At 53.5% G+C, this 20,569-nt stretch overlaps 1 protein-coding gene across 1 annotated transcript in view; it reads right to left on the minus strand.

Moving 5' to 3' along the window:
• MEGF11 (multiple EGF like domains 11) overlaps positions 1–20,569 on the minus strand; it is a 353,918-nt gene that overhangs the window by 26,102 nt on the left and 307,247 nt on the right. The window contains exons 11-19 of the mRNA XM_047736785.1: positions 15,909–16,029; positions 14,735–14,898; positions 13,625–13,727; positions 8,244–8,390; positions 7,754–7,888; positions 2,691–2,819; positions 1,565–1,693; positions 937–1,065; positions 240–368 (exon numbers count right to left, since the gene is read on the minus strand). Of these exons, the coding sequence (XP_047592741.1) occupies positions 240–368; positions 937–1,065; positions 1,565–1,693; positions 2,691–2,819; positions 7,754–7,888; positions 8,244–8,390; positions 13,625–13,727; positions 14,735–14,898; positions 15,909–16,029 (1,186 nt within the window). The remainder of the gene's footprint in view (positions 1–239; positions 369–936; positions 1,066–1,564; positions 1,694–2,690; positions 2,820–7,753; positions 7,889–8,243; positions 8,391–13,624; positions 13,728–14,734; positions 14,899–15,908; positions 16,030–20,569) is intronic.

The raw sequence follows: 20,569 nt of genomic DNA on the forward strand, positions 1-20,569 counted from the left end.
ACAGGACCAGCTTGTGGTTCCCCTCGTTTGGCTCACAGGAAACTTGTCAAGGATGAGCTTGGGGAAGCCATGACCGAGAGGCTCCTGCTCCACCTGCCTCCCTGCCAGCGTACCCCTTCTGCTCTCCTTCCAAAACTGAATAAAGGGAAGTTACAAGCTGTCCTTGTAAAATCCAATCATTCCCACTGGAATCTCTCTAGGTCCTGCCCCCTGCCTAGGGACACTCCACCTGTGTATACCTTGGTCACACCGGATTCCTTTGAATCCCGAACTGCAATAACAGGTGCCAGTGACGTGGTCACAGGTGGCATTGTTCATGCACTCACACAGCTGCTGACACCCGTAGCCAAAGGTTCCCGGCGCACATCCTGTACAGCATGAAGAAGAAATGGACAGACGGTGAGACACACCCACTCCCCCCCACCGCCGTCCCGCCACACGGGGCCAGCTGTGATTAGGCAGTTCCAACTGTAGGAGTAAAACCTATTTCCCTGTGGCTCCCACTGTGGGCTGGTTTGATGCTTGGGGGTGGACGGAGCACCTCTGCCCTAAGTGTGGGGGACACCCACTTCCACTTCCTCCGCACTTGACACACGTATGCAGCATCTTCCACATGCAGGGCCCTGAGCTGGGCACCACTGAGGCTTCAGAGAACTGAAGAAGATCTGCCTCCCTTTATTCCCTCAGGCCTCCGTTCTGCTCTCAGCACCTTCTACTCCTCCCCCACTCCCAGATGGAGGAAGCCACGCTACAAACATCCATGTAGGCATGACCCTCTTCAGCCCTGTTTCTTGGAAGCTGCTCCAGAAATCCAGGAACAGGAAGGGGACAGCCCTGAATGAGTAGACTGGCAGGGGTGGGGGGAGGCTTCCCTGGCAGGAGGCCGATGCCTGGCACCAACACCAAGGGGCAAGGGCAGGGGCAGGGACAACTTACTCTGCTCACAGTGGCGCCCGGTGAAGCCCGTGCGGCAGGTGCACTTGCCGCTGATGTGGTCACAGCTGGCGCCGTTCTGACACTGGCACACGCGCCCACAGTCCTTCCCATAAAACGCTGCAGGGCAGCCTGGAGAAACAGGGTGGGGACAACTGCAGCGATAGTTGGGACCAAACCTGTCATCTGCTGCCTCTTTCTCTGAGTACAGGGCGAGGACCTGTGAGACCCAGCACCTCACCTCAGCCATCTCTGCATGGCAGATGCTCAGGCTGAAGGGGTAGGGGTGGCTGTGAGGGGTCCTTTAGACAAAGGTGCCTTAGCATGGGGAGGCCAGGCTGGGGTCCACCTGCTGCGTAGCCACAGGCTGTTCCTCCCTCTCTGGGCCCCACTGTCCATGGGCTCAGGTCTTGAGTGCTGGAGCGCCTTACAGCCCTGACTTCCCAGGAGTCGGGGCTCTTCAAGCCCATGAATCCACCCAGCTTTCCCACTCCTTGGGTGGGGTGGGGGCAGCTGCTGGCCCTTGGGCCTGCGTCGTCCCTCCCTCCACAGGCCTGGACGATGCCCAAGGCAGCCAGCAGGCCGCAGCATGAGACTCCGAATAGCTGGGAGGCCTGGAGGCAGGACTTACGCTGCGTGCAGAAGAGTCCAGTCCAGCCAGGGGTGCAGTGGCAGGTGCCGTCCTCGGCGCTGCAGCTCCCCCCGTTGTGGCAGCTACATGTGTGGAAGCAGGCAGGGCCCCAGAACCCTGGGGGGCAAGCTGGGGGTGGGTGGGATGCACAGGGTGAGGGCAAGGCAGAGCGAAGCAGACAGAAAAGGAGAGAGGAAGGGGGATAGCCCATCAGCTGAGATGCCACCACACACCCAGCTGGTATTCCCCAGCTTTCCTGACACGCTGTTTCCGGATCTCCTCCACTCACCTCTTGGCCCACTTACCCGGGATTCCCATGAAGCCCAGATTCTCTGCCCACTCTCCCAGCTCTGAGGGCTCCTGAACTTCCCTTCTTGGGGGACTGGCTGTGATCTGGAGCGTGTGGGTGGGTGTGGTAAACTAAGCATAGCAGTTTACAGTGTGAACACTGTGTTAACTTCCCGTGACGATGGGGGCTTCCCCAGGATAAGGGCCTCCCTTCTTTCAGCTGCTGAGCTCCCTGAGGATGACACTTGTGTCTCCACCAGAATGGAACTTCCCTCAGACCCAGTCATCTGACTGGGACCTCATTAGGGGTGCTGTCCCCATCTCACCCATCAGATGGGATGGAGGTTAGGTGTCCACCTTTACACTGTGTGGTCTCTGGGTACACCTTCTAAGAGCAGCCTCTACAATGCTTGTCCAGGCTATGTGCCCATTCACATGGGTCACTCAGGGGATGCCCTCACCCCTCTGAGGTGACTGCCCTGGTCTCAGCCCATTTCCAAATTCCAGTATGCTAGTCCCTGCCCCTTCTTCCTCCCCAACCAAACCTAAGGGCAACTCCTTACTCAAGTGCTCATGGAGTATTAATTCTCAGTGGTAACAATGGTATTCCCAACAATGTCAGTACCTTTCATCCTAACAGTAATGCCAACGATCAACCCTAAAAACTCATCATGTTAACTATGGGACTCCAACTGGGACTCAGGTGGACATTCCTGTCTACAGAAGGTTTCAGTCCTAGGAGGTGGAGGCACCAGGGGCAAAGAGGTTCTGGGCAAGGAGGAGGGTGTGTTTTGGGGCCTGAGTCCTGGTGGGGGGCATTGCTTGGGCAGTGGCTTACCCTGTGAGCAGTCCTTGCCAATCCATCCAGGGAAGCACTGGCAGGAGCCATCGATGGGGCTGCAGGTCCCATTGTTGGCACAGGAGCAGAGCTGGGCACAGTCCTGCCCAAAGTGCCCTCCAGCACACACTGTGGGCACAGGATAGCCTGGTACCTGCCCTCCCACCTGTTCCCCTCAGACCACCATCCATAGCTGCTGCGCCCCTAGAAGTTCCGGGCCACAGCCGGGACGGCCCCGGGGCTCCCAGATCTGGGTGGGAACTGCCCACCTCTACAGCCTCATTGTCCTTCTACGACTGCACATCAATGAGTTCCCCTCTTGGGCCCACAGCTGCATTCCTCTGGAGACTCCATTAACGATCCCCTTTGAAGGCACACACAGGTAGAGTCGCTTGACTGGGGCCTCACAGATGGAAGCGGTGAGGCCGGGAATCCTGCCTCTGCCCTCCATCCGGTGCTGCCCACACTGCCCTGCAGCCTTCTGCTGTTACCACATTCTTGCTGGCATCACTGATCCCACAGGCACGAGGGTGGACAATGTAGCTGGAAGGAGAGGGATGGGTGCCTGGGGGCAGGTCAGGCTGCAGTTAGACTGTTGGATGACTGTCTTTGCCCTCCCATTTCCTGTCTCTCCAACTGCCACCCGTTCCACAAGCCTTCCACAAGCCTTCCTTCGGCCTCCGGACAGCCCTCCTGGGCTCACAAGGTGCTATCTTCCATGGAGACCGTGTGGTATTTCACTTTGAGTCCCTTGCAGGGTTGTGGTCCTCACCCTGCCCTGGAGGACATTCCTAGGTCCCTAAAGGAAGGGCTGGTTTCCTCAACCAGGCTGCAAGTTTCTGTAGAACTAGGTCTGCGTGTTCCTTGAGCTCCTACCTCTCCTTTCCCTGCAGTTCATCCTCTGCTTCCTACAGCTTGAGCACTCTAAAGCACAGCTCTCTTCATGGTTCTTCTGTGCCCTGCTCCAACATCCACAGTGGCTCCCACTGCCCCAGAATAAAATCTGCTTCCTAACGATGAACACTTAAGCCACTTCACCTGGAGACTGCCTCTCTCTCCCAGACACAGAAGCCACTGGCCCACACACCACATTCTAATAACATTCCATGCCTTCCCTCCAGCTGTTCCCTTCCAAAGCTTCCCTGACCCCCCCGTCCAACTATGGAAATCTTGCCCTGCCTATAAGACTCATTTTATTTTTATTTTTACTATTTTTAAGTAGGCTCCATGCCCGATGTCAATCCCAGGGCAGGGCTTGAACTCAGGCTCTTGAGATCAAGACCTGAGATGAGATCAAGAATCAGATGCATAACCGACTGAGCCACCCAGGCGCCCCTAAGACTCATTTTAAATGCTACCTTCCCCATAATCCCCTTGAAGTGGGCTGCCAGTCCTTCAATAATCCAGTCTCTTCTTCCTTAGAAGTAAAATCCGGAGTTTTAGCTGGGCTTATGGCCACCTGCAATAAAGACTCCATTTCTTAGGCCATGCGACTACACTCTGGTAAGTGGAAATGTGTGTCTCTGTCTGTCCATTGCTCATCCTTGTTGAAGGATAATGTGGATTATGGATAAGAACTGTGGATGAGGGGGCTGGAGTTTATGCAGCTACCTTCCATCAGAGGTGGAGGCCACGTGCCGTGGTTGGCTGAAAAATAGGACAGAAGGAGGCTGGCCCCTGACCCCTTTGTAAGCTAACCTACTTCTGGTCTACTTCTGGATGGCTTCTTGCTTGCTTGTCTGTCTGTCTTTCTTTCTTTCTTTCTTTCTGAGGGAAATAAGGTTTGTCAGTTTCAAGCCAATTATTTGGGGGTTTTTACATCACTTAAAACTGAACTTAATTCTGATTCACCCATCATCTCTGTTCTGGGCAGCTATGTCCCTGTTTGAAGCTCCAGACTCTGTTAGTTTCTTCCCTGGTCTTCTGTTACTGTGACTTGTGAGCTGATTTCAGGCCAGGCCTGAGTTCTGTCCGTGTCTTTGTCTTCCATGATGCCCGGAAAAAGCAAGAATGGTGGCTGAATGTATGGAAGTAAAATGGATCCCCCACAACCCCCAGGTCCTGCTGGGGAAGACTGAGCTCCAAATGTCCCCCTTTAGACCACAGGCTTAGTGAGGGCAGGGGACTTGGCTCTCTTGTTCTTTGCTGTGTCCGAGTGCCTAGCACGGTGCCTGACACATAGCAAACACTCAGGAAGTCTTCCATAATGGCCAGAATAGGACAGTGACCTTCCAGTGAGTTCTCCTGGGATCATGGACTCTTGCCCCTTTGAGCTCTTCTCAGTTCAACCTTCTCCCCTTGAGTCCAGCTGTAGCCAGCCCTCCATCCTCAAAGAAGGCTTCATTGCATTCCTGTTATGGAGCAGGAATTCCTGGAACCCCCGAGGCCATCAGTCGGCGGAGCCACGTAGAGGACCATGGGAAGGTACTGATTCTTGAAGCAAAGCCGCTTAACCAGGACCCAGTTCTCTTAAATCTTGGGCTCGCACCCTCTTCTTTATGCCACACTGCCTCCCCTTGCCAGCCCTTCCCCAACCAGATCGTGAGCAGCTGGAGCCTAGGATCTGTGTCAACCTCTGCCTTTCCTGGGCATGATCCGTGGTCGGGACAACTAACGAAGGCAGCACGGCCCACCTGGGTCTCCAGTCTAAAGCCTTGGGTTTGGGTCTTAATTTTATATATGCAGTCCACAAAAACTTCTATGGCACTTACATGCGCTGGACACTGTTCAAAGTGCTTCGCAAATATCAGTTCAGTCAACCTCGTAATACTGTTGATATTCAATATTTTCATTATTATTCCCTATTATTAACTCTACTTCACAGATAAGGAAACTGAGGAAACGGAGAGGTTAAGTAGCTTGCCCAAGGTCAGGCAGCGAGGAAGGTCTGCCACTTAATGGTTAAGCACCTTTAAGCAGACCGCATGACCCTTCACCTTTGAAACGGGGTCTGTACCCCGCACTCCCTGGCCTCAGGCCCTGGTTAACAGCTGTGGGGAGGGGGATGGCTCTTGTGGGCCCTGTGCTTCCCCTGGCAAAAACCTTAGCTCCTTCCAGGGCAGACGACACGCACCTTGCCACCTGTAGCCCAGGTTCCAGCAGGTCGCCCAGCCTCCTCTTCCCCGCCTCTGGGAAGTACTTGATCTGGGGAGCCCGTTCCCCAGTCCTGGCCTTGGATGGGGAGTGGGGTGAGCTGCTCCACCTACCCACATCCCCCACACCAGCTCTGAGCTTCTCTAACAAGACAGTCTTATCTTCGAAGTCCTTCTCACCCATATGAGGCTGACAAATTCACCTACAGAGCTGCTAATGCGATCAGTCTAATACATTAATTGGTTGACTTCTTAGCTGAATCAAGAGTGAGGCAAAAAGAGGGGCGGTGGAAAAGGGGGCTGGTGAAAAGAAAACATCTGGTTATATTTAATCTATGTTTAATGATTCTGCATAAGCAGTGTCTGTAATTTGTAACTCACTGGAAAGCCGGTCATTAGAAAGTGTCAGTTCAATTTTTTACAAGGTTTGAGACTTAACCAGGGCAGTTGCCATTAATAGCAAACTCTATTAGATCTATATGGGGAAAATACTCATTACACCAGCGGGCGATAAATCAGACATTGCGGGATCTGAGTGTTACTCCTCAGGCTGCTCAGATCCGAATTTAGACCCAGCCTATCTGTATTGACAGCTGGGTCTCCGATGTTTAATAAGTAAACCTCGACGTGTCAGGTTATGATTAAACTGTCCTAGGAGGGCTGCAAGCAAATGAAACTGTCACATATGCTTCCCTGGGGCCCAAACTTCTCATGACCTCAAAGCATTGTGGCGTGAACTTTCCACTCACACATATTAACGGCCCATACACTTACGAAGCCAGCCCAGCTCATTGGTGATTATCCATCAAAAGAATCTGTGCCCCTGGGAGGAAGTGAGCGCTCAGTGGAAGCATTTGAGCACAGGCCAGATGAGATTCTTGCGCAGATGACCTTGAAGTTGCTTTCTGCTCTAAGTTTACCTTAGTCTAAGATCTTTTTGCTCCTTACAGGATCGAGGGCAAATTCTGCAACCCTGTGTTCTAAGCTGTCACAAGGGCCCAAGATGCCCTTCCCAGCGCCCTCTGCTGTCCCTACCCAGTCCCCTGAATCCTTCAGCCGCTCCCTACTGCTGGATGGTCACATGTCCACACCCAAGCTGCCTGCTTTACCCACAGTGCCTTTCTTCCGTCTGTGCCTCTTAGGCTGAGGCCTCGCTGAAGGCCTGCAACAGCACGGAGCCGCCCCCCAGTTCCGCACAGCCTTGGCCTCACTGAGCTACGGACAGCAGTGAACAGCACTATGTGCTGTGGCCAGCTTCTGCCCTCACACTGGGTGTTACAGATGCAGCAGTTCTGTGACCCGTGTTAAGGCCCTGGTACCACGGAATCCACCATGGTGGAGACATTTAGATCATGGAACTTGCTTGCAAATGTTACAAAGCAAGGCTTTCCCCCCCAGGGAGCCAGTCGAGCAGCATTGCACACCAATGCAAGTCAGCGTTAGCTCCCTTTTCAAGCCCTGCTGAGCGGTGGAGGCTGGCTGGAGTTGGCGTTGCGAAGGATTCTGCCGCCGAGACAGGAAAGTGTGCCGTGAGGGATCAGTGATGTTGGCCTGAGTTGGGGGCGGTGGGAAGTGGGGGGAGAGCTGGGAAGCTGCCATCTCCAGCCCCTGCCAGAACTGTCTCCTCTGAGCTCCCACGTCATCCTCTACCTTTACCACTTGGCACTCAGCATAAGCCATTTGGGGACACTTATTATGCAGAACTCATCTATGCTAATTTCATTTCTCATCAGCTCTGGAGTTGGAATTTCTCAGCTCTTCCACGTCCTAGCTATGAGACCATGGAGAAGTCATTTAACTTCTCTGAGCCTGTTCCTTGAACTGCCTAATAGCTTTGTCTCACGCCTGGTGATGACCAAGTCTCAGAAGGGTACACCTGAGTATGATGAGAGTCCCCAAACCCCTCCTTCCAGCCACTTCCTTCCCAGGATGCCTCACCTCCCGGGCCCACGCTTGCCCTGGAGACGCTACCTTGGTTGCAGAGGGCTCCGGAGAATCCCGGGAGGCACTCACAGAAGCCGCTGATGTGGTGGCAGGGTCCACTGCTGTGCACGCAGAGGGGACACGGCTGGGCGCAGCTATGGCCAAAGAACCCGGGGGGGCAGACTGGGGATGAAGTGGAGATGGCGGTCAGCAGCCTCAGGGGCCCCAGTCCGTTTGGCTGCCCATCCTGTCCCACACAGGGGAGAAGGCAGGCTCCTCAAGAGTATGGGGAGAGGGGTCCCCACCCTGCACCCTTTCTGTAGAGAAAAGCTGTGGTCTGGTCCAGTTTCCCCCAAGGAGCTGGGCTGGGCCCTGAACTTAGGGACAGAAAAACCAGCACAGGGAGAGAGGGGACCTGAAGGGAGGGGTTTGATGGGGGCTGACTCTGAGAGCCCAGCCCCTCTTAGGCCAGGACTTGTTCCAACAGGGAAGGGGTGGGGAGGGTGAGCCATCTGGAGGGCGGGGGGCTCAGCCTTACTTCTCTGGCACAAGGGTCCTCGGAAGCCAGGGGCACACTCGCAGCTCCCATCTTCTGGGGAGCAGGAGCCACCGTTCTCACAGCTGCAGGAGACGGAGCAGTTGGGACCCCAGCGGCCAGGAGGACACATGCTGTCACAGCGGATGCCTGTAGGCAGAGGTAAACCTGGGTCAGTGGTGAGAGGAGTGAAGGCAGAGGGAAGGATGCTGGGAAGGGGCCCCCTGCAGAATGAAGGGGTGGAGGAGAGCACAGCACATCTGGGAATGTAGGGGAAAACTCCAGTCCAAGCTTGCCTGGTCAGGGAGGGCTTCCAGGAAGAGGTGATGCCCACAGTGAGTCCTAAGGGCCATGGAAGAATTTACCAGGTAAAGGAAACTGCAAAAATCATGAGGCAAGAGAGAGAACCATCCCTTAAAAGAAAACAGCATAGTGTGGCTAAGCCACCAAGTACAAAATAGCAAGAGATGAGACCAGGTCAAGGACGAACCAGGTCATGAAGGGCCACCTTCCTTCTTAACATCTTAGCTGCTATCCAAGGTTAGGCTTGACAGAAACCAATTGTGGAGCAAGGAAGCACTGTTATGGGGCCGGCTGCAGCCACCGGGAGTGAGCTACATGCCCACCCACGTTAGCTCGGGAGCCACTGGTCCTTTGGGTCCCAGCCAACCAGCCCGAGGGTGCGGGCGCAGACAGTGGCTGGGATCTTTCTGGGTTCCTTTGACCGCAGCCCTAAACACAACGTGGATTTTAGATCCTACGTGCACACATGTGTATGACAGAAAACAACACTTTGCAAAATGACATTTTTCTGTCCCTGGATGACGCACTCTGATTCTCTGCACTGCGATGTATTCTATTAAGAAAGAGGAAGAAGGCCTACAGGGTCTTTCTGAGCTGAGACAGACTGAGTATGTATGGAGGTGACTGTAGCCCAAAGGCTAGGTAGGAATTTCAAAAGGTCTGAGCCTGGAGGGCCCAGCTCTGGGGTGGGGTTTCCTCTGGGGCAGAAATACTTTCAGGCTGACATGCATTAGGCGAATGGAAGGTGTGGGCCCAGGAAGCTGGCTTGGCTTGGGAAGGCAAACATCAGAGGCTTAGAGAAAAGCGGAATTAGTTTGAAAATCATGTCTGCCTTGTTACGGGGACAGGGATTATGGGAAAGAGACAGAAAGAGGGAGGAAGACTCAGGCCCGGCGAAGACAGCCAGCCCAGCAGCAGCAGGAGAGCAGTGGGACCAATTTGGAGGCAGGCTGGAATTGTACAAGCCCACCTGAGCCCGTGGGAAAGCGAGGGAAGGCTGAGCAGCCAGAGAGAGCAGGGGGCGGGGGGGGGGGGGCTTGGCGGCTACGGGCTTTTACTCATCTCTGCAGTGCTCATCTAGTGGAGCGCCCACATTCCCTCCCTGTAACATCTCAATTTGGCAGCACGGGGATGGCTTTTTGGTGCCACTCTCTGAGAGATGAGGCCTCTTTGTGGAGGGAGGGAACCTGGCCGGCACACTTCACCCCTTAACGGAGGTCTCGCGCAGGACAGTTTCGGGTGCTCCAGGGGCTAACCCGGGACAAACCCCGCTGACTGACCGAAGGGGAGCCTGGGGAAGCCAGAACCATGAGTCTACTCGAAGCTTTGGATACAGCTTCAAGTCTCCCCTTCTCTGGGAACACAGAAGCTGTGACCAAGGAATTCTTCTGTAGGAAAGCCAGGATCAGACCACAGGCCAGGTGACTTTGCTCTTCCCGGGAGGTACCCTGGACTAGGGCAGAGCTCTGCCACCTGACAGGGACCTCGGACCCCATCTGGGCCCCAGGCGCTCGCTACAGGCTGACCAAGGCACCTGGGGCACGCTGCTCTTTCCTAAACCCATCTGCAGGCACCACCGTGATTCATGAAACCCAATGCACACAAAAGCCCCCTTGACTCCATGGCAGCTCCTTGCTATGGCGTGTTCTCCCCATCAACAGATATTTAAAAGTACAGCTACTCTCATGTGTGGGACCCTCATGTGTGTGGCAGCTCCTTGCTATCGAGTGTTCTCCCCATCAATGGATATTTAAAAGTACAGCTACTCTCATGTGTATGAAAAGTTTTTTCATATCACAAAGGGGTCCTTTTCCTTGGGAACTGAGAACCATGGCTGTAAGGAGATTTATGCTGATGGCAGGTGGCAGCAAGGGGGGTGGCTGTTGGAGGTTTTCATATGTCCTAAGAACTCCCTGGAACTTAAGGACACTGGGACTTGCGTGGGGAGAAGGGTCCAGGGTTTTCCCCTGCATGGAGAGCCTGGGTTCTACTGGAGTGGCCAAAGGGGCCGCCCCTTGGCCTGTGGGAGGGTCTTCCAAGCATGGCTTCTGAAAAGAAATAGCTTCACTAGGAGTGCCTGGGTGGCTCAGTGGCTCAGTGGGTTAAAGCCTTTGCCTTTGGCTCTGGTCATGATCTCAGGGTCCTAGGATCAAGCCCCACATCGGGCTCTCTGCTCAGCAGGGAGCCTGCTTCCTCCTCTCTCTCTGCCTGCTTGTGATCTCTGTCAAATAAACAAATAAAATCTTTAAAAAAAAAAAAAAGAAAGAAATAGCTTCACCAGTTGCCTTATCTAAATCCTGTTTTCCCAGTAGTTAAATAGAGATAATAATCCCCCTCAGAGATCCTTCCGGGTCTTATCCCTAGGGAATCTCCTTGCTTTATTTTTCAGGACTCGCTACACATCCATATTGATGGTTGTAAAGCTAGGCTAAGAATCCATGTATCATGACCTCAAGTTCATGCCACAAGGTCAGCAACTCAGCAGCCTCCATCCTTCAGGGGCTGCTAAGGGTCTTCCTTCTCCAGGAAGCCATCCCAGATGTCTGCCCAGGGATTCAAGCATCTCTTGGATAGTCAGTGGCTTACAGCTTTGTCCCTGCCCATTATTTGAATGTTTCAAACGTAAATCTTATCTCCCCTGCTAGCAATTTGAAGGCAAGGAACATGGCTTATTGACACTTCCGACCCTCCTTATTTGGTGCAGGTCCACCATTATTTGGTGGACAGGACACCATCTGGGTTATCTTTACTTCTCTGATGCCCAGCACGGTGTCTAGCACATAATAGATGTCTAGAGACTATCGCTGTTATTGAATTTTGCTATTTACTGCTGAGTCTGGCGCAGTGCTGGATACGTGGTAGTTGCCAACTAAGGACCTGGTGATTGCTTAAGTCAATAAATGCTAATTGAATGAATAGATGGCTCCTTCTTACGATGCAATCCCGTGTCCCCATCCTATCGGCACTAATGCCCTGAGATCTTGAACAACTCCCTTTCCTCATCTATAGTCGAGAAGGTTAGAGTAGATCACCTTGGAGGTTCCTTCACTTCAAGGGGAAAAACCCATATATGGTTACAGCCCAGCTTCTTTCAATTTACTTCAATAGACATTTACTGAACACCTGCCATGTACAGGGCAAAGTGAATGAGACATGAGGGCACCTGTCAACGCCTGTGGCTTGTGTGGCAAGGGGAGAAGGCCTGTGCATATTTAGGGCAGAGCAAAACCGGTGTTGAGCCCAGGCATGAGCACTGTGCCAGGAGCTGGGAAGACAGGGACAGACTTCTTGGGGCAGGAACGGGCGGGGAGGGTTCACAGAGTAGCAGTCCAGGGTCCACCCCGCGTTCCCTTCTTTTCCTTCCCTGATATCCTTTTAAATGACAAACCCCAGGACATCATTCCCTCCTTTGAAATGACTTCAGGACCATATTGGGAAAATCAGCTTTATATGAGAACAGCAGAGGCCTTGCTGAAAAGTTGTCCATCAAAGACAGAATTTTTAAGCACCAGCCATCATTAAAATCTTATCGGTTCCCTTGAAATTAAGGCCATGAAAACTTAAAGTGGATTTCCACTTGGCTCCAGCTAGGAGTCTGGGGGGCCAGTGACTAAGGCAAGGCCTTACTCTGTACCACAGGGCAGGCCACCAACCAGGGCAGAGATGCTTCTAAGGAAGCAATGGCCCTGGCCTTCCGCTGCTCCCACTTTCTAGTGGTGGGACACAGAGGCTGCTCGGCAACCTGGTGCCAACGCTGATCTGAAGACCCACGCTGCCAGGAATGCCTGTGTCTCTCTCTCTCTGCCCACCACTCTGAGACTGTGTGCATTCACATGGCACGGCATTTATTAATCACTTCCTGTATTCACGGGCTGCAATTATTGAGCACAGCGCCATGCCCTGTTAGGACTTCCATGTATTAACTCATTTAAACTTCAAAATGACCCTGTAATTGCGAGGACTGTAATTATCTGCCGTTTATGGATGGAGAATTCAGGCCGTGAGAAGCTAAAGGGCTTGCCCAAGGTCACAAAACCAGGCAGTCTGGCTCCAACTCGGTGTTCTTAACCACCATGTCATCTGTCTCTCAGTGGGTGGAAGGCAGTGGACACCAGGGTGAGCAAGGCCCTGCCTCCGGAGAGCTGCTGGTCTAGCTGGGGAGGCAGATATTAAATAAATACTTGAATGACTGTTAAGTGACAGTTGATGTAAGTATAGCAAAAAAAGAAAAGTGTAGGATATTACAAGCATTAGGAAGAGGGTCTCTTACGTAGTCTTGGCCAGGCTGTAATGGGGACAGGGCATCATCAAGTACAGAAAAAAAAAGGGCACGCATTCAGAGAAGAGGCACATGCAAAGGCCTGGGGTCAGGAAGGTGGTCACCCCAAGTGGCTGCTATGTAGTGAGTGACAGGAGGAGGCAAAAGGGAGGTGGCGGAGTTGGGGGGGGGGGGGCCAGGTCCTAGGGACCCTGGGCCACTGTACAGACTTTGGATTTTCTATAAGAAGCGCCCTGAGCAGGAACTGATGTGAACGGAGCTGGGGTTTGAGAAGTTCACTCGCCACCATATGCAAAATGGATGCAGCTGAGCAAGAGGGGAGGCCCAGAGACCAAAGAAAAGGCCAAGGCCAGGCCAGCTGAGAGATGGTGCTTAGAGGACCAGGATGGTGGCAGTGGGATGGATTTGCCATGTGTTTGGGAGACAGGCTGACAGACACATACAAGGGACCAGGAGTGTGAGGCTGGGCTAAGCAGAAGGTCTCTGTCCGCCTCTCTGCCATATCCTCTGTGAACACAGATTAGGCACCTGCAGTCACCATGTGTTAGCCTGTGTCTGATTTCTTACCGGTATGTTCCTGGCCTTTAGAACAAAGCCTGCACGTAACAGGTGTTCAGTGATTGGTTTGCTTGAACTGTAGGGAACGGAGCACTGAGGCCCAAAGAAGAGAAGGGCAACATGCATGCATAAGGAGCAAGAAGAAGAAGTGAAAGAGAAAGAGAAAGAACAGTCAGGAGAAGTAGAACACCAAGAACCTGGTTTCCCAGGCCCTGGGTGGGGGCGTGGCGGGAGCGGCGGTTACCTGTCCATCCAGCCAGGCAGCAGCAGTGGCCCGTGACAGGATCGCAGCCATCCGCGTGGCTGCAGTCACAGCGCTTGCTGCAGTTCAGCCCAAATGTGCCGTCCTGTGGAGGGAAGGGGCCAGAAAAACGATTAGTCCTTGACTCCCAGAGCTTCACTGACTTCTGTTGGATTTTGATAACAAAAGTGAGCCGCTGCCCCCCGGGGACACAGAGAGACTGGCCAGAGTGGAGCGGGAGCACTTTTTATCACTGATGAGCCCCGTGGCCACTCCAAATAATTCTCAGGCTGTGATGAGAAATACGGGGTTTGGAAGGAGAGGGTGATGGTCATGCCCCACTTGTTGATGGTCAAGCTCGGCTGTAGATGGTGATTGTTAACTAAAACTGTAAATGTGAATGCATTTTGCAAACTGTAATGCACTGATCACATGTTAAGAATGACCGATTTGCTCTTTATTTCTAGGGAAGACGGTAGCAACCAACATTTGTCGTGTGCTCCTCAGGTATCGAGAGCCTGTTACCACTCATTTGTCTTAAACTTCACAGCAGATCTATGGCATGGTTCCATTACAGTCACCACTGAAAGACGAGAAATAGGGTCAGAGAGGTGAAGGAACACATTCAAGGTCACAGAGTTAGGATGTGGCGAAGTCAGCATTGGAACCCAGGACTACAGGCCTCATTCAACAATATCACATATTGCTTGGTTGAATTTATTTGTCTCTTAGATTAAGATCGGTGAGCAAGCCTGTGTGGTTATCACTGAATAGAGCTTGGTTTTGTCCTCTCATACCCTGGCCATAAAATGAGCGAGGAGCTGTCACTCTGCGTGACTGGTAAGGGCTGTCCTGTGGCACTGCGCTGGGAAGGATTCTGAGGTTGCCCCTGGGCTCCAGTCAGGGTGCCCGGGTCAGTTAATGACGTTGACCAAGCACTGCAAGGGGGAAGTGAGGCCAGGGCACTAAGCCTTCCAGACAATTGGCATTCTACACATGAAAGACCGGAATCCAAGTGTCCCACCCGCTGGGCCAAGGCTCCTCCCTGTACACCTCTGCGGCCAGACAACCGACAGCTGCAGGGAGAGGGCAAGCCAGGACGCAGGCACTCACCGGGCAGGGCAGTTCGCAGGCGTCTCCGAGCCAGCCGGCGGTGCAGGAGCAGGAGCCATCTGTGGGGCTGCAGGCTGCCCCGTTGGCACAGGCGCAGCTCTCGTTACAGTTCATGCCCCACATCCCGCTGGGACATGGTAGGGTGCAGTCCAGGCCTTGCCACCCTGAGGGGAGGGAAAGGGTCCGTCAGCTCTCCGTCGGGGCCCCGCACGGCTTTCTGCCTACTCCCCCAGCTCTGTACCTTGCCCCCGAAATGGCCGTTTCTCTGCTCACCAGGTCAGAACACACATTCCACGTGGAGTCTGCTCTGAAACTCAGCAGGGTTATTAGCAGACCTAGGGTCAGCCCTTGGGATCTCACAGCTCGCCCTGCAGGTGCGCCATCCCACCTGGGGCAGGGCACCCCTGAGACGGGGAGGTCTAGCTCTGCCCAGGGTGGAATCAGGAGGCTTCTTTTAGGGCCCTTTGCTCTCAGGGTGCTCATCAGCCTGTTTGGTCTTAGATCCATTTCTCCCTGTCCCTGCCTCTGATCTGTGTCACGGGGGCTGCTCCTTGCAGGTGTGTATCCCTGACTTCCCCATCAGCCAGCTGCCAGGTGGGCTGCATTCACCAAGGGAGACCTTGCCCACAGACTGGAGGTGGGGAGCAGGAGAGACACGAAGTCACTCCTCCTCTTTGTCGGCCTTGGGCAGGGCCTCTCTGATGGTGGTGCTGGCTGGGTCTCCCCTCTGCTCTGCCGCTGTCACAAAGCCCCTCTATTCACGCCCCAGCTGCCATCAGGTGGGCCTTACTCCCAAACTCCAGAACTCCACTTCCTCCACCTGTCCCTCCCACCCACAGAGCTGTCTGCTCTGTGTGGTCACTAGAAGGTGGAGTCCTTCCCTAGAAGGCTCCATGGTTTCTACTCAGGAGTAGTGGCTGCTCCTTCCCCCCACTTCTAATCTCTGGTTAGCTCATTTTCCCTCCTGTGCTCCCCCAGCTATTCCAACACCATTATAACTAATCCTCTCCATTACTGAACTCCCTGGCCTGGGTTTCCCTGGCTGGGACCTGATCTCTAAGCTCCCTGAACCTGTGGGGGGATAAGGCAGAAGCAGCCCAGACTCCTTAGCTGGCAGCCCACCTGGATGGTGCGCACATCTGCGGGGATGGGATTGGGCAAGAAAGCACATCACCTTCCTTGCAGGAGCAGGAGCCGTCCACAGGGGAGCAGGTGCCACCGTTGTCACAGCTACAGACAGATGAGCAGTTGGGGCCATAGGTCCCTGCAGCACATGGAACCGCACAGATCTCTCCCTAGAAGAGGAAGAGGTGAATTTTGGATCAGACGGTGTCCCACGCTGGGGGGCTATGGGAGTAGAATAATGCCATCCCCTCCAGCTCCCACAAAAAATATCGATGTTCTAATCCCTGGAACCTGCGAATATGGTACCTTGCATGGCAAAGGGGACTCTGCCTTTGCGTGATTAAGGACTTGAGATGGGGAGAATATTCTAGATTACGCAGGTGGACCCAGTCTAATCACATGAGTTCTTGAAAGTGGAAGATGACTAAAGTCAGTGAGAGAGATACACCAAAGGAAGTCCTCCACCAGCCTGTGCTGACCCTGAAGATGGCGGAAGGGGAACACAGCCCCTTGGCTGTGAAAGGCAGTATCAACCCTCATTTTAGAGTCAGCAAGAACATTCAGACCTCGGTCTTACAACCTTGGGAACTGAATTCTGCCAACTTCTGGAATGAGCAGGAAGTGGATTCTCCCCTGGAACCTCCAGAAAGGACCACAGCTTGCAGACCTTGACTTTAGTCTGATAAGATCCATATCAGACCTGCAGAACTGTAGGATATGAAATCTGTGTTGCCCTAAGCCAATGAACTCATGGTAGTTTGTCACAGTGGTAATAAGAAACTAATATAGTGATTGTCCCCAGTCAGGGGAGGGGTCAGGCTTCCTGGCTAAAGCTCTAGGTGGGCAAAGCCCCCACGGAACTTGTGAGTCTGTGTCAGGTCCCGGCAGCACAGAATGCAACCCTTTGCCTCTCAATATTATTTGACTCTCACCGACAACCCCATGACACAGAAAGTAAGACTTTATCCCCACATACCTGAACCTCAGAGAAGTTAAATGAAGACAGTCATAGTTAGCGTCTACTGAGTGCTTTCTTAATATCAGGCACATGTGTACATCATCACATTTAATCCTCACAAGACTCGCCGGAGATTAGTGCCTCAGCATTATTCCCATTTTATGGATAAAGCAATCCCATGGAGAACTTAGGTAACTCGGCCCAGGTCAGGGCACTAAGAACGGTTATCTCTGCTGGCACCCGGGCTGGTGGCTTAGCCATTCTGTCACCAGCTGTCAGAAACTGGCTTGCCCAGAAAGCATTCTCCAAGGTGGAGATTAGTAAGCTCTTGAGAATGGCCCCTATGAGGGGCAAGGGAGGCAGGATGGGACAGGGGCTGAAGGGGAACCTGCACAGAGGTGTGGTTACAACAGTGGCTTCTGCAGATCCGCCAGGAAACTCTGAAGCTGGGATGGCCCTCAGAATCATCCAACCAGTGGAAAAGGAGAGAGAGGACTTTTCTACCCCCCCACCCCCACCCACCCAAGAACTGGTTATCTCCTACCCCGGGAAGGAGGCATGGTTTTGTATGAATCAGCCCCTCTGACTGAGGGCAGCTTCTGGAGGGGGATGCAGCTAGGAACCCCTGTTTCCTGAAGCTGGGAAAGGAGGGGTGCCTCAGGCCCAAAGCGTGAATGTGATGGGCACACTACGGTGTCCACTACACCAGACCTCTATGGGTAGGCGACTGGTTCCAGTGAAAGGTTCAGAGTGGGGGCAAGGGACAGGGCAGGGGGGACCAGGAATGGGGACGTCAGGGGCCTTGAGGGGTAGGAGCCTTCAGTTTACCAGAGAAGAGTGAGGTAAAGGCAGTCCAGGTCGGAAGAGTGTGACAAGAGTGCAGAGGAGTGTGAGAGCGGAGAATGTTCTAAGGGTGGCTGGGGGAGGAGTTTGTGTAGGTAGAGGTGAGGGGGATATTTAAAGGGGAGTTGGGAGCCTAGAATGCCAGGTAATGGGATTCGGGCATTCTTCCCTGAGCCCCCCAGGACATGCCTTCCCGACCTCAGGAGCCCACTTTGGGGCTGTCTGCTCTGTGTGGTCACTAGAAGTTGGAGTCCTTCCCCAGAAGGCTCAATGGTTTCCACTCTATTATCTGCCAGTCCCTGGAAGGCCCTGACCAGCTAGAGTCTGTAGCACTCCCATTACCCAGAAAACTCTAATTTTTCCCAGACTATAAATAGCCCCTAGGTATGTATTTAAGCTCTGAAGGCCTTGGCCCACATGCAAATTGCATGCCCAGCTTATGAGTTTCTCTGCATCAATTTCCTTCCAGGGAGAGGGGTTTCTCTCCTGGTCTCCTTATTAGTGGCTCTAGCCCCATTCCTCCCAGGGGGACTCCAGGGGCCTGTGAGCCCAGCTGCAGGTCTGCTGATGGGGTTCAGAGAGGACTCTCCATCCTGGCCCTACTTCAAGGGACAAGATGCAGAGTGCCCAGCCTGGAATATCTGCCCCCACCCCCCAAATGCCACACTGGGGCACCATTTCCTCCCAGTGAAACCCATGCAGGGATACTGACTGCTTGAGGTCACCAGGCTGAGAGGACTTTCTCCTTCCCAGAGAAGGAAGCTGAGACTCAGTGACTTATCCAGAGCCCCCTGGGGCATCTGTAAGGAGAAAGGGGAAGGCAGGGAAGGAGAAGAATCAGATCTTCCTTCTGGAAAGGTGGCAGAGCCCCATGGTTAGAGAATGGACTCTGGGGTCATCCTGCATCCGCCACCTACTCACTGCATGACCTTGCACACTTTACTAAACCACTCTGGGATTCAGCTCCTGCATCCATAAAATGCAAAAAGTAACATCCCTACCTTGTATGATTGTTGAGTTTTATCTGAAGTGGAAGAACCGTGCCTGGCAGGCAGAAAGTGCAGCAAAAGCTATTATTACTGCAAAGAAATATCGCTTATGGAAGGAATGCACAAAACCCTGCAAGGTTTTGGCAGAAGGCAGCTCTGAAGGAGGGAGCCATCTCTCACTCGATGAACAACGCTGGGCCCTGGGGAGTGGAGGAGGGCTGGTGCTCACTGGGGGCAGGAATCCTAGCTTTGTGCCCCCAGGTTCACCTTCTGCTACCTCCTACAGGCTGATGCCCAGGTTCCCCTCCTCACAGCTGAAACAGGCACACACCAGGGGCACGGTCTTGGGGGACAAAATGACTGCTCACTGAGAGGCTACTGTGTGCCAGGAGCTCCTCCAAACACTTTCCATTTGATAGCTCCCAATAGCAAAAAGTGCAAATAGGGAATCGAGCAGTTTCTACGGTGAAGGGTTGTGAGTGTGCCACAGCTAACTCCTTGCACTCCCCTTCTTCCACCCTGCTATCCTGACTCCTACCTGGTTCGAGCTCCTCAAGAAGCACCAGTACTGACAGGTAAACTCCTCATCCAATTCCCTACTTCTGGCCACTGAGCTGAGTGTCAGGCCTGGTCTGCAGCTGATTGGCTGTCTCTGGTGACTGACAATCACAGCAAGCCAATAAACAGCCTCACTTATCAGATTTAGACTACCAGCTCTGCCCACCTCCAGGAATCCCCTGGCCCAGCTGGAGTGATTCCCAAGGTGCCCTAAGTACCCACTCCCAACACACAAGCCATCCTCTCACCCACACACCTCCCCAGATTGGGGAACCACTAGCAGGCTTTAATCATGATGGCTTGTGAGGCATCTGAGTCTACACAGTTAGTATTTGTGTCTACACATGCTTAGGTAGTCAGTGTATACACCTAAGAGAGTGTATGTGTGTGTGTGTGTGTGCAGGCATACGTGTGTGCATATGTGTGTGGGTCTGGGGGTATCTGTTTACCTGCCTGGGTGGATTTGAGTAGAAATTTGTGACTCCTTCCTCATCTTCCCCACTCCGCCGGCCCCGGCTGTATTCCCTTCCCAGTCCTGCCCTCGTGGGAACGGGAGCATACACAGTCACTCCCATCTGAGCACACTGGGGGCCCTGATTGGCTCATGTGCCTGCCTCTGCCCTGGGCTGGGAGCTCAGGGAGAGAGGGATCTGGTTTTATTCATGTCGAGATTCTTGGGGCTTGAGACCCTGCTGGTACGTAATGGGCCCTCAATAAATGTTGTTGAATTGAAATGAGACGTTTGTGCGTACACGCTGGCTTCTGTGGACAACCAGAAGGCCAGGGCACTTTCCATATGCTTTCTCTCTCCTGCCAGGCAATTCAATGAATGTTTGCTGCATGGGGCCAGCCCTGAGCCAGCCCTGGTAGTGGGTTCCAGGGGCACCCAGGATTCTGACATTCTCTGCCCTGGGGCAGGTCCCAGGCAGTATCCACACAAGCACACACTTGCCTGCGTCCAGGTGTGTCTGAGCTGTCCACAGATTCACTGTTTCCTCCCCCAGTTAGACTAGAAGTTTCATGAGAACAGGGATCTTACCTGTCTGAGTTAGCTCAGTACAGGCACAGAGCATTGGTATTCTACAGTGTAGCACACATGGCTGAGGGGCCCCAGCCGGCCCAGGTTCCATGGCTCCTGTCACACACAGGAAGCGGAATATTGTCTGGTCTAAGGACTGAGCCTACCACACTGACTCTGGGTCTCTCTGGGGGCCTCTTGTGAAAAGGGAAAGCCAGGCCAGATCCTGCCACTCTCTGCCCAAACCCTGCCTGGCCAGGCTGAGCAGGAGAAGCCCAGCTGGAAAATTAACCTGCCGGCCTCCAGGGCATCTGCTCAAGGAGACAAGACCCTCTGAGCTGAAC

This window comes from Lutra lutra, chromosome 7 (assembly GCF_902655055.1).
Source record: "Lutra lutra chromosome 7, mLutLut1.2, whole genome shotgun sequence".
NCBI lineage: Eukaryota > Metazoa > Chordata > Mammalia > Carnivora > Mustelidae > Lutra > Lutra lutra.